At 40.9% G+C, this 20,327-nt stretch overlaps 1 protein-coding gene across 6 annotated transcripts in view; it reads right to left on the bottom strand.

The window, feature by feature from the left end:
• Nucleotides 1-19,586, bottom strand: part of CACNA2D2 (calcium voltage-gated channel auxiliary subunit alpha2delta 2) — a 206,011-nt gene extending 186,425 nt beyond the window's left edge. For all 6 annotated transcript variants that reach the window (XM_085864352.1, XM_085864353.1, XM_085864355.1 and 3 more), the window contains exon 1: nt 19,286-19,586. In XM_085864352.1, the coding sequence (XP_085720478.1) occupies nt 19,286-19,578 (293 nt within the window). In that variant the 5' untranslated portion in view covers nt 19,579-19,586. The remainder of the gene's footprint in view (nt 1-19,285) is intronic.
• Between the last annotated feature and the right edge of the window lie 741 nt (nt 19,587-20,327).

Raw genomic sequence — 20,327 nt, 5'->3', positions numbered from 1 at the left:
GGGGGGGAGACTAACTATTTTTTGCTCGATCTCCATCAAATTTTGCATATGTGTTGGTAGTACTGAGGGTAAAAATAAATAAATAAATAAATCTCCCCCCCCCCCCCCCACGAAGGTGAGGGTGAGAATACAGCTCCCAAAGGAAGCGCGTATTTCTCGTCAAAGAAATGAATCAATTGAAGAGTCAAAAAACGGTGCAGGCAAAAAAAAACAACTGCAAATCGTGTAGGATTTGGATTAAACGACGTGAGGGACAGGATTGGGATTGAATGGGGAATTGAAAGCCATCTTAGAACTAACAGCACCACAGAAGCAACTTGCATTTCAATGATCAATGTGAATCGTGAGGGCAGAAACGGCATATTTGCAGACAGTAACTGACGGCCAACAACAACAACAACAACAAAAAAATACCATCAGAGATGGGGAATCCCCCGCCATTGAAATAAATATTGACGCCCAGCCAGCCGGACGGACGGACGGACAGCCGGACGACCCGGGTGACAACAATATCCCCCTTCCGCCACACGGCGGGGAATAAAAATATACCATCAGAGATGGGGAATCCGCCGCCATTGAAATAAATGTTGACGCCCAGCCAGCCGGACGGACGGACGGACGACCCGGGTGACAACAATATCCCCCTTCCGCTATGCGGCGGGGGATAAAAACCACGTCGACCACGCAAGTCGTGTAAAACGTAGTTGGTTGGTTGTTTTGCCCGAGCAGGATGAAAGTCACATATCCGTAAACAAAAGACAATTCCAAACACCTTCACAGCAACAAACAAATCAATACAAAATGGGTGAACAATGATCCTTTTCATCAAACCTGCTTGACTGAACAAAGCAGGAAAAGAAAAATAAAATCCCATTGGGACTCAAAGAAAGCGTAGGAAAGCACGGCACGAGCCTTTTTGGGTAATTTGCATAAATTAACCTCATCTGCGGATTTGGAACAAAGACCTGTCCCTTGATCACTGCAAACACATGAATAGGCCAATATCCATCAAATTGGGGCATCAGATTACTGTGCCAGAAACCAAGAAGCACATCCAACCGCATGGTGAGTGACCCAAGTGCATTACATGTCAGATGGCATGGGCAAAGCATGTCTGGTGGCACAGCGACCTGAGTGCATGTCCAGCAGGAATTCACTTTATTTTCCTTTGAGATTGCGGAGGATTTTATTTTACATTTGAAAAACAACACCTCAGATTACATCCTATGTTTTCTCCGACGAAGGCTTAACGCCAGAAACATCAGCTTCTTCTTGCGTCACACAGCGGTTGGCGTACCTCAGTCAATGTCCTGCAGATGCCATCCATTGTTGTACCTGTCCGTCAAAGCGAAACAACACCAGCCTTCAATCTCATGTATGTCCCATATTCTTATATTTGAGTAAAGAGAAGAAGCGATACATGTATGGAAGTGCGGATAAAACCATTTGCAAGGGCAGCCGTTGTGGGATAAAGTCTGCACAGAAAAAAGATAAGCTACATTATATGGGTTCAAATCCCAAGACACAAGGCTCTGAGCCTGTGCTCTCATGCCTGGATCATGCTCAAAGCACAGAATCCATCCATTCTTTCCTGCACTTCCTGTGCCAAATCTGAGGCTTTCTCCAGCTTGCATTCAAGCACCATATCTACAAATGAGACTCTGTGTACAATCTTGTTATATGTATGGTAAACAATATTGGTGTGGACTGAGACTGTAAGCAATACGTTTTGTGTCATGCAATATAAAAATAATCACTATTATGCAATTTCATTAATGAGTTAAGTGGAAATATCGGAGTACCAAGAGCAGATAAGAGCTAAAGTGATGCCTTTCCAACTGTAGTTACAATACAAATGATTATTCACCTGCAGATCAAAGCAATGGCAAGACAGGAAGCAACAAATAGAGATGAAAAGAAGTACGATTGTCTCCTGCAGCACCCTCACCACTTCAACCTGCAAGTTGAGGCCACCACACCGTTTACATGCACAGAATCCCGAGGCACCCATGTTGTGTCCATTTATGGTACAAAGCATTCACACCACATATGGCACACCTTACATGCACCTGAACATCAAGCTGTAAGGTCATAATATGGTACAGGATCAGCTTAATATCTAACCCCAACACCTAAGATGTCCATCCCCACACTGCAAAACATCCGCATCCTGTAAAAAATAAAACAAGACATCAAGTATACCCACACCACAAAACAACAATGCCAAGATCACCTATATTCTGAGAAACCCACACCAAATCTACCTGCAACACGAGACACCAAGGCCAAGTCGACCTGCACCTGAAAGTCCACCCGAACCCTAATCAAATTAAAGATCAATTACTGCACCTTCATCCCAAGAAGGAAGCCAGACATAACTAACACACGCACGCACACACTATTTACTGGTAAGTACTTACAAAAGCTATTTTATTTGAAGTTATAACCTTAACTCATAAGCAATTAACTGATTTCCCAACTTCCCGGATCATCAGCTGGGCACCGTTTTTCAGAGGTTTCGATCCTTTCAGCCCAGAACCTCTCCAAACAGCGGATCTCCATCCCTGGTCGCAGGTTCCCATCAGTCAATTATTCAACATCAATGGACCCACAACCCAAAGTTGTGTCCAGACAGTCAGTCAACACAGCAATGCAATATCCTTATACAAACTTACTTAATTATTATATATTAAATGAAGAATTTACCTCGCTAAAATAATTAATTTATTATTATTTTATCAAATGCAATCGGAACTTGTTTACATGAAAACCAAACTTAAATAAAAGGTGACGTTGGAGTCGAAAGACATTCTCACATGACCTGATCCCCTGTTTAACATTATGAAGAAAACCTCAGCAAGTTCCCCAAAATCATCCTTTACTGAACAATTTCTTGCAAATCTCAGTCACTGAGATGAAAAGACATTGTAACCCATTTTAATTGGTGCATTGCTACCTGGAAAGGTGTACAAGACTACATGGAAACTGAAATCATCAACTTTATGACATACACTCATACTAAAACCATTCTGTCCAACTCTAACCAACATATCCAGATATGCAGCAACTGTACAATCATTACCACTCCTGTTTACAATCAGGCTATCGAGATAAATCCTGTGAAGCTGCCTATCAAATAAAATTATAATTAAACAAACAAATATGATCTATATACGACATGTATGATATAATTTTGAGCAAATCCTAATGTTTTCTCCTTCATCCGTTTCTGCATGAATGAAAATTCACAGAAAATAAGAAAAATGTCCACTAGTAGGAGGATGCAATTCTCACCCATGGGAATAACCTTAACCTGTTGAAACATTTACCCACAAAAAGACACAAAAGTGTTAAATAAAATAAAATTAATAGCATCTTTCAACTTCTGCTTCTCAAAACAATGAAAACTTGAGTATTTATTTTGAGAAAAGAATGCTCCATCAAACCTGACACATAAAACCTGACTTGCATATATCCTGCATACATTCCAACAAAGAATATGTCCTTACGGACAGGTTAATTCCCCCACTTCTATGATGTCTAGTTACATTGGCAATTTGTAGATGGATGCAGACAAGTGCAGTTATATGGCCCTCAGGGCTCCTGAGAGCAAACGCTCTTAGGATTTTCAGAAATTATGTACAAAACAGAGAGATACAGTCAGGCTGCCTGGGAATACCAACAGGGGCCTAGGTCAGTCATGTCCTTGGTTTGCACTCCAACCAGGCGGCACTATACGATAGACATTTACATACAATGAGAGAATTTGGGTCTTTCCCACACGCTGAACCTCCCGCACCATTAATGTATTTTTTTTCATCTAAAACCTTTCTGTGCAACCCCTGGGTGCAGCCACAAGTTGTCATCTCATTCTATCCAGCAGTTCAGGAGTGCAATGAAGTTAAACAAACAAACAAGATAACTATTGAATTACTATATATATATATATATATATATATATATATATATATATATATATATATATATATATATATATATATATATATATATATATATATATATACATATATATACATACATATATATATATATATATATATATATATGTATATATAGTTACATTTGTGGGGGGAGAGGGTGGGAGGAGGGGAAGATATCACTATAAAGCAGATATGAATGTATAGAGTAGCATGGTCCGTGTCTGAGTAGTTAGCCATCTCAATGAATAAGTAGGGAAACGTTGCCTTAAGAATTGTCCTGTTTGAATGGGCACCATATCAGGGGTGGTGCATGGTAATAGTTAGTCAGGGATTATGGTGGCACTTGTGGTGGCACTAGTCCCCAGCGTGAGTGTCCCGGTGTGTGTGGTAACGAGTGTTGTCCCGGTGTGTGTGGTAACGAGAGTTATCTCGGTATGTGTGGTGAAAGGTGTGAGTGCGCCCCTGTGTGTGGAAGCGACCCCGTGTGTGAGTGGTGTGGTGGCGAGTGTGCCAGGATGCGTGCTTCCCAGCACGCCGTGTGTATCAAACTTAACAGTTTCTGGCAAATTTCCTGAAACATTTGGGTAATGCCAATTTCTCCCAGCCCCCCTCCCTGATCCTGGATCTCCGCCTGTCGGATCGTCACCGATGGCCTCTCTGGAACCCGACCCAGCCGACTCCACGAGGCCAGCCTGGCCGCGTACTCGGCCGCTCGGTGAACGGTGGGTGGATCCTGTAACTCCAAGAACGCTCGGACCTCAGGGTCAGGAAGAGCAGCTAAAAATTTCGAGTGCCAGTCTGTCCCACGCCTCCACTGTAAGGTCCCGATACGCGATCCTGACTGATTGGTAAATGTCCTGTGCCAGCTCCTGCACTGTCTCACCTGGCTTTAATCTGCAGTGCTGGAGCTGAGCCCGCACCAGATCACAGTTTGCCGCGAACCCAAACCGACGGCTCAACGCCTCGCAAATGTGGGAGCTGGTCAACATCCCTCCGCGATCACATTTAACACATCTGCAGCTGGTCCCCGCAACGTTGCCACCAAATTCCCTGTACGTTCCCGCTCATTCCACCCGTTTAGTCGGGAAATGCACTCAAATTGCGTCAGAAAAGCTTCAACACTCCCTGACCCGTCGAAATTTACCAGGGGGATCACTTTTACGGTGGCCCGCTTCTCAGTTTCTCCCTTGTCCGAATCCAGCCCAGGAATCAAACACCCTTGTGGCTGCGTATCCAATTTCGGAGCCCACTGTGGCCAAAGATGTTTTGTGGTGAGGGTCTCATGGGTCAATTTTGCCTCCTGTTCCAAACGTTGAATGGACCGATTCACCTCTTCCCGCAGGATCTTCTGGGCCCGCACAACCTCCTCCAAGGCTCCGTCGCGAGTTTGTAGCTGCTCCTCAACCAACCCGGACACTACTTACAAAAGACGGCTCTACCAGGCCTTTATCCAAGACTTCATCTTGGCTCATAATTTTATCTTGTTCATCCAAACGAGCCTCCAATCCTTTTACCTCCTCTGCCAAATTCATCCCTTGCTTCCTCAGCTCTCCCCACTCTTCTACTTGCAGCTGCATACGAGCATCCACACAGGCACGATGACGTTCCAGGCTTTCATCCACTTTATCAACCCGAATGTTCGTTGCATCAATTTTATCTACCAATTTTTTTCGTATATTTTCCCCCTCCAATGTAATTTCTACCTTTGTTTCCTCCAATTTACTTTGTATTTCTCCCAATTTAACATCCACACACTCCTGCATCTCAGTTTTCATTTTCTCCATCTTTTCCCCCCAATTCATCCCTCATTAAATCAATCCATGCACCCAACTGTTCCTCCATTACCCCCAATTGATCTGTCATTTCTGCCCTCTGTGCCGTCATTTCTGCCCTCTGTGTTACGAATTGATTTGCCATTTGTACCGTCATGTCCCCTATTAAACGTGCCAACATTGTCTGGATCGACATCGCGCCGGCCCCGTTACGGGCGATGAAACACGGTCCACGCTCGGAATGGGGGAGGTTCCAACCCTACCCCCGTCTCTCCCCTCTTCCCCCGACTCGCTGCCAGACACGTGGCCTTCCTCCTCAAACATCTGCACATCCGCCATGGTGCAGAAGTTCCGTTTGGCGCCAATTAATTTAAATTTGAAAAATCCCGCCAAAATTTTTCCCGCACTCGCGCGCTTTTCTGTAGTAATTTTATATTCCAATTCGTGGCGAGATTTTAATCTTGGTATATTCTCCCGATACCAAATATAATTTAGAGGGGTTCGAACATCCAACACCCTGACACCAATGTGACGTCCACGGGACTTGAACAGTCCCGCCAACGTAGAATGAGCCGAAACGATGGAGGCGGTTTATTTATTTATAACCCAAACATGGCGGTTCTAATCGCTCTACCGCAAACGGGACGAGGAAGGTGGCACGAGTCACTTTTCACTGAGTTGATGATGTTTATTCGTTTTTACTATTAACCAGAAATAACAAGACTCGGCAAGAAAAGGGATCCGGGGCGATTCGACGGGATGGTGTGGGATCGGGCGTGGGGAAAAACACAGACAATTCCAATGAATATACAGATCTCAAACCTCTAAGGCGCCAAGTTCACATACACACACACACACACACACACACACACACACACACACACACACACACACACACACACACACACACACACACACACACACACACACACACAACGTAGCTATTTCTGGTGGTCAGGCTGGACCGTGGTGTGGACGCAACTGCCCCTGGATCGGCGTCGGACGAGCTGGCCTTGCTCTCGTCAGGGGGGCAGGAGAAACCGTGGTGCTGTCGACCTCCTGGTCTTGGCCCAAGTCCGCTCACAGCCGCCAGGGAACCAGTTCTGGCGCCAAGTTGCGAGCAGGAGAGGGAGGCAGGTCCGCCCGCCGTTCGACCCCGTACTCCGAGTCAGCAGAACCCCAGAGCCAACCAAGGTGAGGCACGAGGCTCCGCAAGGCTCCAAGACACGATGAAGAACACGATCGAATCAGCACAACAACAAGGACGCTCTCCGCGCAACAGCCTCCACACCAAAAAAACATGATCGTTTTTGTCCAGATCTTCTTCCTCTTCACCTTTTCGACCCCGAACAGAACCTTTTTATGCTCCCGTCCTCGTCACTTCCAATCGAGCCGTTTATTGGCCCACCGCCGTCGCCTTCTGCCAATCGTGATCACGGGGCGGAGCCATCCGCTGCACTGTCCTGTGACGTCACGGCCAGTCTCTAGAGAATACCAAAAGGGGTTTACGCAGACACACTTACCCTATCCCATGTCCCTATCTAATTACGTGACAATTATCATTTCCCCCCTTGAAGAAATGAACATTTACTAGACAACTTATCACCACTGAATTGCTACTTATTACATCGAGATCCTGGTAAACTCGAACAGCATGGCATACCTAATTAAACATCCTAATTACCCTTTGAATGCATACCCCCCCTCTCAAACGTAACAATATATATATATATATATATATATATATATATATATATATATATATATATATATATATATACATATACTGTATATATATATATATATATATATATATATATATATATATATATATATATATATATATATATATATATATATATATATATATATATATATATACACACATATACTGTTTCAAATGAGTATGTAATGAGACAAATTATTAAACATGTGAGTGGTAATGGGGTTAAGATTTTATCATTCGGTTTTGATGTTGATGAAGAAACTCAATGCAAACGTATGAAAAGCAGAGATACAAGTATTAGTGAAGAAGAAATTACAACTCGTATTAATGTTAATAAAGAATTTGATGAAATAATTAAAGAAAAGGATTTATTTGAACACATCTACTTTAATGATGAAGAAAAGGAAAAGCTTGTTTCTGTGTTTCTTTCATTGGCTTATCATGGTGAGTGTTAGAAAATAGCGAAGCGGAAAATTGTTCATTTGGTCCGGCACGGCTCTGGTAACTCTGCTCGGTTACGCCGGATCCGAGCAGTTACCTGCGACTCGGATCGGACAGAGTCGGCCGAGGGTGTGGTTCCCCAGTAGTTAGACTGCGTGGGTATTTAGGTATATTGAAATGAGGCAATTAACCCTTCCCCATACGGTCGAATTATTGGTGATTCACGGTCCTGTAAGGGACCCGTGCCTTTCGGAGTTCTCCGAGAAGCACGATCTAGATTCCGGGTGTTCAGTGGGGCCGACTCTACTGCTCCATCTCGCAGTCGTGCTCGCCGCCGACACCTGGCCCCACAACAATAATACAACTATTTTGTGATACACAGAGATATAAAAAGAAATCAAAGCCGATAACTTGTATTCTTAGTGATAATACGAACGATATACCTTCTCCCCAAGATTTGGATGAATCAAAAAAGAACCTCGTTTTCATTAATTACTCGGTCAGTGAATTAATACACCGGGGGGGGGGGGGGGGTTGACTCAGCCTGTCATCCTTCCGAGGTCGGCAAAATGAGTACCAGTTCCAGTGTGTGTACTGGTCGAGGGGCACTGCATCAGCGACACAGTCGCACTTCAATAAATAAGAGGTACCCCAGGAGCTAAGCTGCCATACGACCACCACCACCACCACAACGAAATTGTGAATTAAAAATAAGCTGTTTTCATTGCCTTTCTTACACATTGATTTTATTGCGTTGTTTCCATAATTGTAAATATAGTCTGAGTTGGTTAAAAAGATATACCAGTATGTCTATTTGGATCAACTATATCGAAGAAGGATTTCATACAAATGTGGCAAAAACTATAACTGTATGAGAAATACTGATTTCAATTAATAACAATCTCAAAATAAAATCATTCATAATAAAATCAAAATTCATTGCAAACTCTTTAAAGGCTGTCACGTGGTAAATAGTTTTTCCCGAATTAGTTTTCAATATTAATGAAATTACTATTTTTTGGAAATAAACAACATAAATAAATGTTTTGAGGGGGGTAATCTGAAATCGTAGGGGGTAGGATGAAATCGATTTCAAGCTTCCCCCGGGGGTAACTTGAAATCTTTACACCGGCACTCTCGGCTAAACGTCGTTCGTGACTGTCTAAGACGAGCCATTTGTTGACACTTTCTCTCCATTTATCCCATCTTACAGACGTAAAACGTTTGACTTCTTCGTTCACTACATTGTCCTGGTGAATAATACACTGGGGAGTGTCCTCACGCCATATTCATCAAAAATCGCCGATCAGCTGCCGGTGATTTCCTCCCTGCAGGAAGCTTCCACCTTGGACAACTTAGCTGGTCAAGTGACAGTCTGACGTAATTTGCATATGATGTCAGCCGATCTATTGGCTGTCGAGGCGTCACGTGGCCCACACGTGATCCGAGTTCAAATGAGAGAACGCTGGGAATGCATCGATTTTCAAGATGAAAATACACAATAACTGCAGCTATTTGAGTGGAGAACTTTTGCATACGTATGTATTTGGATATATACTATCATATTTACTAAGGTTTTGTCTACACCCCCCCGACGAGTGGAACGAAACTTGATTTTCAAGCACTATCTGAGCCATGGCTGATGGCCTACAACTCCCGTCGGCCCTCCTGCTTTTCAACTCTTCATTGCTCTTATAGCTTCCTCAACTTCCTTCTCAGTTATCTTCTCTGCTGGTCCCAAAACTGGGTTACTCTCCATGTTGCTATCCCATTCATTTTCTACATTCAACAGCCTTTCCATATATCTCTTCCATCTTCCTTTAATTTCATCTGAGTCCACAACGATTTGTCCCACTTCATCCTTCAAGCAACTCAAACCCGTCATGTCAAACCTCTCTCGCTATCTGCTTTGCAATCCTGAATAGCACTCTCTTACCCTCTTCCGAATCCAAGCGTTCTCCGAACATTTTCCTGTCGGCCTCCTGCGCCTTTGCTACCTCTTTCTTTGCAGCTTTCTTGGCTACCTTATAACTTTCATGCGCTGCCTCTTCTTCCACCATATCCTTCGCCTTTTGCCAGTCCTTGAACTTCTTCCTCTTCTCTTCAATCGTCTTTCCAACTTTATTACCCCACCACCATGTTTCCAAGTGCCTCGGTGGTCCTTTTGTCCATCCACATCTCACCAACGGCTCCCAATAGACGATCTAGTAGACTATCTACTATCAATAGGCTCTTTTAAATTTGCTGAAAAAGCACCATGTAGTTCGTATTGTATCAACAACTAGAACAATAAGATCTGGAGAAGTAGAAGGTCAAGATTATTACTATATTTCAGTTGAGGAACATGCGATTGAGGAATGAAGGCCAAATATTTGAGGTTTCTCTTGGTACAACAAAATATTCACATTGTAAGAGTGAGTTAAAGAAACTAAAATCTGGTAGTCTTTGGATATTAGAAACTAATCCAGAAGGAATGAGACAAATTATTAAACATGTGAGTGGTAATGGGGTTAAGATTTTATCATTCGGTTTTGATGTTGATGAAGAAACTCAATGCAAACGTATGAAAAGCAGAGATACAAGTATTAGTGAAGAAGAAATTACACCTCGTATTAATGTTAATAAAGAATTTGATGAAATATTTAAAGAAAAGGATTTATTTGAACACATCTACTTTAATGATGAAGAAAAGGAAAATTTCCCTGTTGACCTTTACAATTCATTAAATGATATTTTACAATAAACAAATGTATGGGAAAGAAAGAGCAAGAAGATTTAAGGAGCATCAAGAGTTGGTTTCAAAAGTTGTAAAACAACAGGAAAACATAAAGAAGAAACGCAGACAGAAACTAACGGGTGAAGAAGCATTTGAAAGAAAACAAGAGAAAAATTTTTAAAACCACTTTTAAAAACTTCCAAAGAAAAAAATTATAGATGCTTCCACAGTTCCCACAATAGAATATACTCCGAAAAAATTCAAATGTTAAAAGATTTCAGACAAATGACGGAGGAAGAATTAGAATATGATGATGAAGGATTATTTCAACAACTGGAAGAGATTAATCAACCCCCTGATTATATTGTGAAGACCCTTCAAAACAATGAATATTCAGTGGATTCAAAAACCAAAGCAGGACTCATTCCAAAAGAACAACCAGCAATATTTCATCTTGTTCAAGAAAAGGGATTGATATTTAATGATGAATTAAGGTTCTTGAGTTCTGCTCAACCCCCTGTTAAACTAACTCCGAGATTAATGTTTCTTCCAACAAAAGATGGAAGACAAGGTTCAACTGTGAGGGATGAATCAAAGTATATTGATAAACCATTGGATATGAAAAATAAGGATGATCGAGTATATATTGATCTGCTGGACTCTCTTAATTATAGGTTTAGTTTATCTGGTAAAAGTAGGAAGAATGAGAAGGAGAAACACATTATTCAGGCTTTAAGTAGGCTTGGTTGAGGATACTATAAACCTAAGAGACAAAGGGGTGTCGGACATCAATTTAGAAAAAAAGGAGATGGGATAATTGATACTCTAATGGGTATTGGGTCAACTATTCTGAAACATAAAGACCTAATTGGTTCAACTGCTTCTGCTGTGGGAAATGTAGCAGGTGCTATAAAGAGTATAAAAGATGCCCAAAAGGAATCTCAGAAATTACAAGCAATAAAATAAATGAAGAAAGGCAAAACTCAGTTGTCTCCCCAAGAACGACAGAAAGTAATTCAAATAGTTGGGTCAGGGTTTCAAAATTTTAACATCTTTTTTCCGAAATAAATACAAGTATGGAAGCAAGTGATAGTATCTGTGATTTGGATGATACCATTGTTATCTCAAACTCTACTAAAAAAGAAGACTACTTCAAGGTAAATGCCATAACTGGAACAGACTGGAATGCAAATGGAACAAAAAGTTTTGAAATAAATAATCAACAAACTTATTTGAATCTAACCGAAAGTTTCTTGTTGTGTAAATTTATGTTCACTAAGGATGCGACTCACACAAACGCTACACTCGTAAATGATTTATTCTGGAAAATGTTTGATAGTGTTCATTTGTACATGGGAACACAAGAAGTTGAAGCGGTTGATTATGTCTCTGTTTCACCTGAAATGATGAAATTTACACTATTTTCATTTATTGATAGAATGGGAAAGGGGGCTGTCGAAGGTTTTATTCCTGATATGTCAATGGGAACAAACACAGACCCTGGCTATTGTCAAAGGAAAGAATGTATAATGATAATACAAAAACAGGTAATAGTTTAACTGTGGCAGTTCCTCTGAAAGGTATATTTGGATTTTGTGATCATGATAAAGTTCTGCAGGGTCTTAAAATTAGATTTCAACTGCAAAGGAATGATAATGAAAATAGATTGCTTTTGGTGTGGCTAATGCTTTTGCTGCTCAGAATAAATTTCTAATTGATTAAATTAGTTGGTATATTAGTGAATATACTCCTAATCTTAAAACAGAAGAGATGTTGAATAGAAGACTTAACTCAAAGAAACCACTCAATGTATCATACGTTAAAAGAAGATGCCAACATGTTAAACTGAACTAAACCACTTACACGTGGAATGTGGGTGTTCTGGAAGGAAAGCCACGATATCTGTGGCTCGTTTTTTAAAAAAAAAAAAAACAGATGGTGATACTGCTACTGATAAGAATAATAATGCATTGAGTGATAATACTAAGGTGAAACAACTTCGCGTTTCTCAAGATGGAACATTTTATCCACGAGATAGATTGGAAATTAATTGGGAAAAAATGATTATGCTGAAGCATGCAAGTCTAACCAAAAGGTGTGTGAAAGTAATGGAAATAAAGAACCCATTTTGGATATGACAGCATTTAAAAGTCTGAATACAATCTATGTGATTGACCTGAGTTCTCAAAAGGAAACTATAAAGTCTAATCGAGTGGATACTTCCCTATACATTGAAAGAGGAGAGAATAAAGAAGTTGAGACATATTGTTTGCTTTTGGAAGAAACAGAATTACAGATTAATACAGATAATGGTGTTATGATTAGTCTCACATAATTTTTTTGATAAATAAATGAGTAGTAAAGTGCCAACTGAGGTATATGTTAATCAAATCAATCTTCATAAACTATCATCTTGTATTCAAAATCAAAAGCCTTGTATGATTAACGTTAATACAATTCAGAGAAAAGGAGCAGTAAGAATTGATGTTTTGCTCACAAGAGAACAGGTTAAAATCTTCAACGATACTGGCTCACTTAAAATTAAAATGTCAAAACCAATGTTGAATAAATATTCAATAAGAGAGACGAGTGGAGGATTTCTCCCATTTCTCATTCCTTTATTTGTTGGTTTCAGTGCACGTGATTTTTTTAATGATGTCATAGGTGCCTTCGTTATGTTGTCATGATTGCATAGGCAGAACACTACATCCAATTTGGATGAAAGATTTTGAGGGTCATCTCAGATCAGCACCAAAAAAAAATTATGATGTCATCAGTTGTGTGGTTTGGCAGCCTTTTTTGTTAAACCTTCAAAAATCTTCTTTTCCGATACAGCTGAATAGATTTAGGAGAAACTTTACAGGTATGATGGCGTATCCATGAGAAACAAAATGTTCCCCACCTATGACGTCATAGGTCACATGGTTTGGCAGCCATCTTGCATTTAACCGAAAACCTTCAAAAACCCTTCTCCAGAACAGCGAGACAAATTGAGGGGAAACTTCATACACCTTCCCCAAGCCTTGGGGATACCGGAGTGTTCACAAATAATTGATAGGTCACATGGTTGGGCAGCCATATTGGATTGAAGGAAAACATTAAAAAAAATTCTCTCTCTTGAACTGCTGCATAAATTGATGTGAAACTTCAAAATTATGATCTTCTGCAGTCGTGATAGGGAATATATGTTGTAAATTTCAACCTTGTTGGACGCATGGTCCGGCAGCAAGAATTATTGAATTTTTTGAATCTGCGTTCATTTTGATTTTCTTTTGTTTTTTTAAACTTGTCTCACTTGGCTGCACCTGGATGGGTTTGAGGGTATAGGAGGAGGAGGAGATTGGGACCATACTCTGTGCAGAGCGTTTGTGCTGCTGAAGCAGTCTCCTTGGCTATTGGACACAATCCTGGACAGGTCGCCACTCCGACACAGGATACCAGCATGCTGGCACTCATTTTGCCAACCTCGGAAGGATGACAGGCCTAGTTAACCCCACCTGGTATTAATTCAACAGCTGAGCAGGATTCGAACTCAGGACCCTCGGATCCAAAGCTCACCACCCTAACTGTTAAGCCAACACCAGGCATAGGGTAGAGGAGTAGCAGCTGAAACCCAAGTCCTATCCTGGTTGCTCTTGATGACTTCATCTTTGCTTTTTGCTTGTTCGGGTTCCTTCTGATGACTCCAATGTAGGACTGTACCGATTTGGTCTTCCATTTGATTTGAATTGAATTTACTTTAATTACAAATTTTCCGCCAGAAGAGTTGGCTCGCACAAAGTCCTTCTCAAGACTGCATGGGGTAAGTATTCTATGAATACCATCTAGTTTGCTTTGATTTTTTTAACCTCCATTTAAATTGAGTGAAATGAAACATTTTGAAAATTTCGAATTATTCTCACCCAGATTTCATCATCACCTTAATGCACATTCATTATTGTTGTTTAAACTTTGTTTTAACAAGATGATTTGTAAGACTGGATACCACCAGGCGGAGCTACACGATAATCATTTAAAGAGAGAACTGGGGTCTTCCCGCCCACCTTTCATTCCCTCTCCCAGATAAGCTGTCCTGGCAGAAACCATACTTGGGGTACACTTTGGCAACATGCAAAATTTGGTTGGATTTGTTTGTCGTTTTTAAAGTTTTTGAAGCATATATAAATAAACAAATTCACTTTTATCACATAGATCACTTCCACTTCACTGTGAAGCCGAATGTTTACTTCCATTTCACCATAAAGCCCAGTGTTGAATGCTTTGGATTGAACCTCTGCTTAAAATGAGTGGAATGAAACATTTTGACAATATCGGAATTATTCTCACTCAGATTTCAACATCATCGTAATGCATATTGTGAAGTTGTTGAAACTTTCTTTATATAAGAAGATAATTAGAAATACTCAGTTCTTTGTGGTGCCACCACCATGTAACACTATTTGGTGCACTAACAGATAATTGGGGTCTTCCCCCACCCTGAACCCCCTGCCCCAGATATGCTAGCCCCAACAGAAACCATACTTTGGATACTCTTATGCAACATGCAAAATTTTGTTGGATTTGGTTAGGTAATTCTTTTCGTTTTTGAAGAATATATAAACAAACAAACAAATATATATACAAATTCACTTTTATAGTATTAGTACACACACTCTCGATGGGAGTGGCAGAAAGGGTCATGCTATTACCCTCTCTGGAGTATATAGATTATAGTATATCTATGCACGGGCCACAAGAATGTCAGGGATCTGTTTGGTTACCAAGTTTCTTGTGGAGTACTCACCAAGTGACTTAAGCACTCAACCAAACATTCCATTTGAAACTGTTGATAAGAAATGGTTGGCTTGGCAAGTGTGAGCGAACCAGCTCCTTGGTAACTGAACACACCACAGGTTTCCTCCCTTTCACTTTAATGTTCAACAGCAGTAGTGAGTGTTAAAAAAGGTAATCATACGTGTTTGTCGTTTAACACAATACTTTTTTTACTTCTGGTAGGGGTGCCCCAAAAAAACACCATAATACGCGATTTAAACACATTAACACAGCGTTTGTCCAAGGAGGAAAAAACCCCTTGGAGAGAGGGGATAATATTAATATTAATTTGTAATAATCTCTGTATAATTCCAGCAGTGTGTGTGTGTGTGTGTGTGTGTGTGTGTGTGTGTGTGTGTGTGTGTGTGTGTGTGTGTGTGTGTGTGTGTGTGTGTGTGTGTGTGTGTGGGGGTGTGGGTGTGGGTGTGGGTGTGGGTGTGGGTGTGGGTGTGGGTGTGGGTGTGGGTGTGTGTGTGTGTGTGTGTGTGTGTGTGTGTGTGTGTGTGTGTGTGTGTGTGAGACCGCTGTTTCTCGACAACCACTGGTCCGATCTCATTGAAACTTGCCAGGTATATTGCTGGGGACCTGAGGATGTGCCTTTTCAAGGTTTGATATTAATCGGACAAGTGCCTCCCAAGTTATGGCCATTTATTTACCAAACCAATGGCAAGACACGTTGTTGCGTGGGCGTGGCCGATGGGGGAAGGGAAGCTCAGCTCAACCGCGTTCCCCATTACGGGTTACAACGTACGGGCTTCCGGAGAGTGATGACTTCATGTATTCTAATAATTTCTCGATTTCTTATGCGCATTTATAAACACAATGCCCCAAGTTATGATCGTTTTCATATTAGACGGTGCATAAATTTTGGTAACATCAGAGTGAGCTGGTATGCTCCGAACCAGGAAGTAAATTTTTTTCTCTCTTCTCTTCTCTTTTTGTTTTTCCTTGCGACGACATTGCGAAAAGGCAAAATACGTTGGCGCTAATTGAATAATTGGCCATTAAAACTAAATTGCGAATAATCATAACTGCGATATGCAAACTTCCGGGCCACGCACGTACGGGCACGCGAGAGCGAAGAAACGGCCTGTGTGGTTGTTGTTTCTTGCTCGCAGTTTGAATATTTATTTATTACATCTTTTTTTATGGGCACGCACTTGTTAATATAATGCTATCATCATTGGTGTTCTTACTTTTGTTTTTAGGAGCACCTTGGAAAAACACTACGATTAGCTATCTTAGCACGGATTTCTCCCAAGGCAGAAAACCCTCTAGGGGATGGGTGGGGGGGAGGAGGGGTGGCAAATTAAGTTGCTGCAACCTCCGTGTGACCTTTGTCCTCATGTCAACTTTGGTTGAGATTGGATAAGAAACGACCGAATGTATCACGGTTAAAAATACACACACCAAATCGCATATTTTACTTTAATAGATGACATGAATAACCATCTTCCACCAGGTGGCGGTATCACTTATGTGACACACTAACAGACAAACTTGGGGTCCTCACCCACCCTGCAGCCACAAGAAGACGAAAAAAAAATTCACCACCAAAGCCATAAAGCCTTCCCTTGCAAACAGAGTACAACCACCAGTTTTCAATTCATTCCATCCAGTGGTTTATGAATACATCGTTTCGTCTCACGGTGTATAAAAATATAACGTGTACACACACTGTGTATAAATATATAAATATATAACGTGTACACACACCGTGTATAAATATATAACGTGCACAAACACTGTGTATAAATATATAACGTGTACACACACTGTGAATAAATATATAAATATACAACATGTACACACACCATGTATAAATATACGACGTGTACACACACGGTGTATAAATATATAACTACATAACATGTACACACATGGTGTATAAATAAAAAAATATATAACATGCACACACACCATGTATAAATATATAACGTGTACAAATATATAACGTGTACACACACCATGTATAAATATATAACGTGTACAAATATATAACGTGTACACACACTGTGTATAAATATATAACGTGTACACACACTGTGTATAAATATATAACGTGTACAAATATATAACATGTACACACACCATGTATAAATATATAACGTGTACAAATATATAACGTGTACACACACTGTGTATAAATATATAACGTGTACACACACGGTGTATAAATATATAACATGTACACATACAGTGTATAAATATTTAACGTGTATACACACTGTGTATAAATATTTAAATAACGTGTACACAAACGGTGTATAAATATATAAATATATGACGTGTACACACACGGTGTATAAATATTTAACGTGTTCACACGGTGTATAAATATATAACATGTACACATACAGTGTATAAATATATAACGTGTATACACACTGTGTATAAATATATAAATAACGTGTACACACACGGTGTATAAATATATAAAATATACGACGTGTACACACACGGTGTATAAATATTTAACGTGTTCACACGGTGTATAAATATATAAATACATAACGTGTACACACATGGTGTATAAAGATAAAAAATTATAACATGTACACACACCATGTATAAATATATAACGTGTACAAATATATAACGTGTACACACACTGTGTATAAATATATAACGTGTACACATACAGTATATAAATATATATAAATATATAACGTGTATACACACCGTGTATAAATATATAACATGTACACACACCGTGTATAAATATATAACGTGTACACACACAGTGTATAAATATATAAATATATAACATGTAGACACACCGTGTATAATTATATAAATATATAACGTGTACACACACCGTGTATAATTATATAACATGTACACACACCGTGTATAAATATATAACGTGTACACACACCGTGTATAAATATATAAATATATAACGTGTACACACACCGTGTATAAATATATAACGTGTACACACACCGTGTATAAATATATAAATATATAACGTGTACACACACCGTGTATAAATATATAAATATATAACATGTACACACACCGTGTATAAATATATAAATATATAACGTGTACACACACCGTGTATAAATATATAAATATATAACATGTACACACACCGTGTATAAATATATAAATATATAACGTGTACACACACCGTGTATAAATATATAACGTGTACACACACCGTGTATAAATATATAAATATATAACATGTACACACACCGTGTATAAATATATAACGTGTACACACACCGTGTATAAATATATAAATATATAACATGTACACACACCGTGTATAAATATATAAATATATAACGTGTACACACACCGTGTATAAATATATAACATGTACACACACCGTGTATAAATATATAACGTGTACACACACCGTGTATAAATATATAACGTATACACACCCGTGTATAAATATATAAATATATAACGTGTACACACACCGTGTATAAATATATAACATGTAGACACACCGTGTATAAATATATAACATATACACACACCGTATATAAATATATAAATATATAACGTGTACACACACCGTGTATAAATATATAAATATATAACGTGTACACACATGGTGTATAAATATATAAATATATAACGTGTACACACACCGTATATAAATATATAAATATATAACGTGTACACACACCGTGTATAAATATATAAATATATAACGTGTGCATCGCACGAAGCATCATATCCACTGTTCGCTCATTTGTTTTCATCCTCCAATATCGCTTGTTCAGTGCTCGCTTGGTGTGTACGCAAACGCCCACACACGTACAGTATCAAACGTTCTGTGTGTTTGAACGAATCCTTCCCTCCATCGTTACATCCTTTCCCAACCCCAACCGATCCGTGCTCCTGAGGCACTAACCTGCTCTCATCCGGGAAGGAGTGCTGTAATGACTGATGCTGTGATCGCACTGGCAGCAGCAGCAGCAGCAGCAGCACGAACAGTAACCACGATATCAGCAGAAGCCGCGGAACCTTCGCTCGGATCATCCCCTCGTGCGCCATGAGCGGAACACGCACCGTTCGGATGTCTCGACTCAAGCCGCGTCCTCTCCAGCAAGCGATGCAGAGCGCCGAGCTGATAGCCAATGGGCACGGAAGGCGCATGTAGCCCCGCCCACCACTGTCGTACATTCGACCACGTCTCGAGATCATTGGTCAAAAAGAGCTTCTTTCAGCCCGCCCTTGAATATTTTGATAATTAATCATCAAACTAGAAAGCTTGGGGGTGTGTGGAGGAGGAGAGGATGCAGAAGAGGGATGAGGAGGATGAGGAAGATGAGGAGGATGAGGAAGATGACAAGTGGGGATAAGGGAGGAGGATGGATGAGGAGTGGGGATAAGCCTAAGGGAGGAGGATGAATGAGGAGTGGGGATAAGGGAGGAGGATGGATGAGGAGGAGGCTGAGGACGGATGAGGTGGGATGGGAAGGGGGACGGGGGGATGATGGGGAATGGAGGGGGATGAGGAAAGGATGAGGAGGGGATGAGGGGAGTGGGGGGATGAGGGGGAGTGGGGGATGAGGGGGAGTGGGGGGATGAGGGGAGTGGGGGTGAGGGGAGGGAGTGGGGGATGAGGGGAGTGGGGGATGAGGGGGAGTGGGGGGATGAGGGGGAGTGGGGGGGATGAGGGGAGTGGGGGTGAGGGGAGGGGAGTGGGGGATGAGGGGAGGGGAGTGGGGGATGAGGGGAGGGGAGTGGGGGATGAGGGGAGGGGAGTGGGGGTGAGGGGAGGGGAGTGGGGTGAGGGGAGGGGAGTGGGGTGAGGGGAGGGGAGTGGGGGTGAGGGGAGGGGTGAGGGGAGGGGTGAGGGGAGGGGTGAGGGGAGGGGTGAGGGGAGGGTGAGGGGAGGAGGAGTGGGGAGGAGGAGTGGGGTGAGGGGAGGGGATGAGGGGAGGGGGATG

Source organism: Eptatretus burgeri, chromosome 18 (genome assembly GCF_056783735.1).
Source record: "Eptatretus burgeri isolate ZD-2024b chromosome 18, Ebu_testis_v1, whole genome shotgun sequence".
Classification (NCBI taxonomy): domain Eukaryota; kingdom Metazoa; phylum Chordata; class Myxini; order Myxiniformes; family Myxinidae; genus Eptatretus; species Eptatretus burgeri.
Note: the sequence above shows the minus strand (reverse complement) of the source record. Positions and strands in the feature narration are given on the sequence as shown.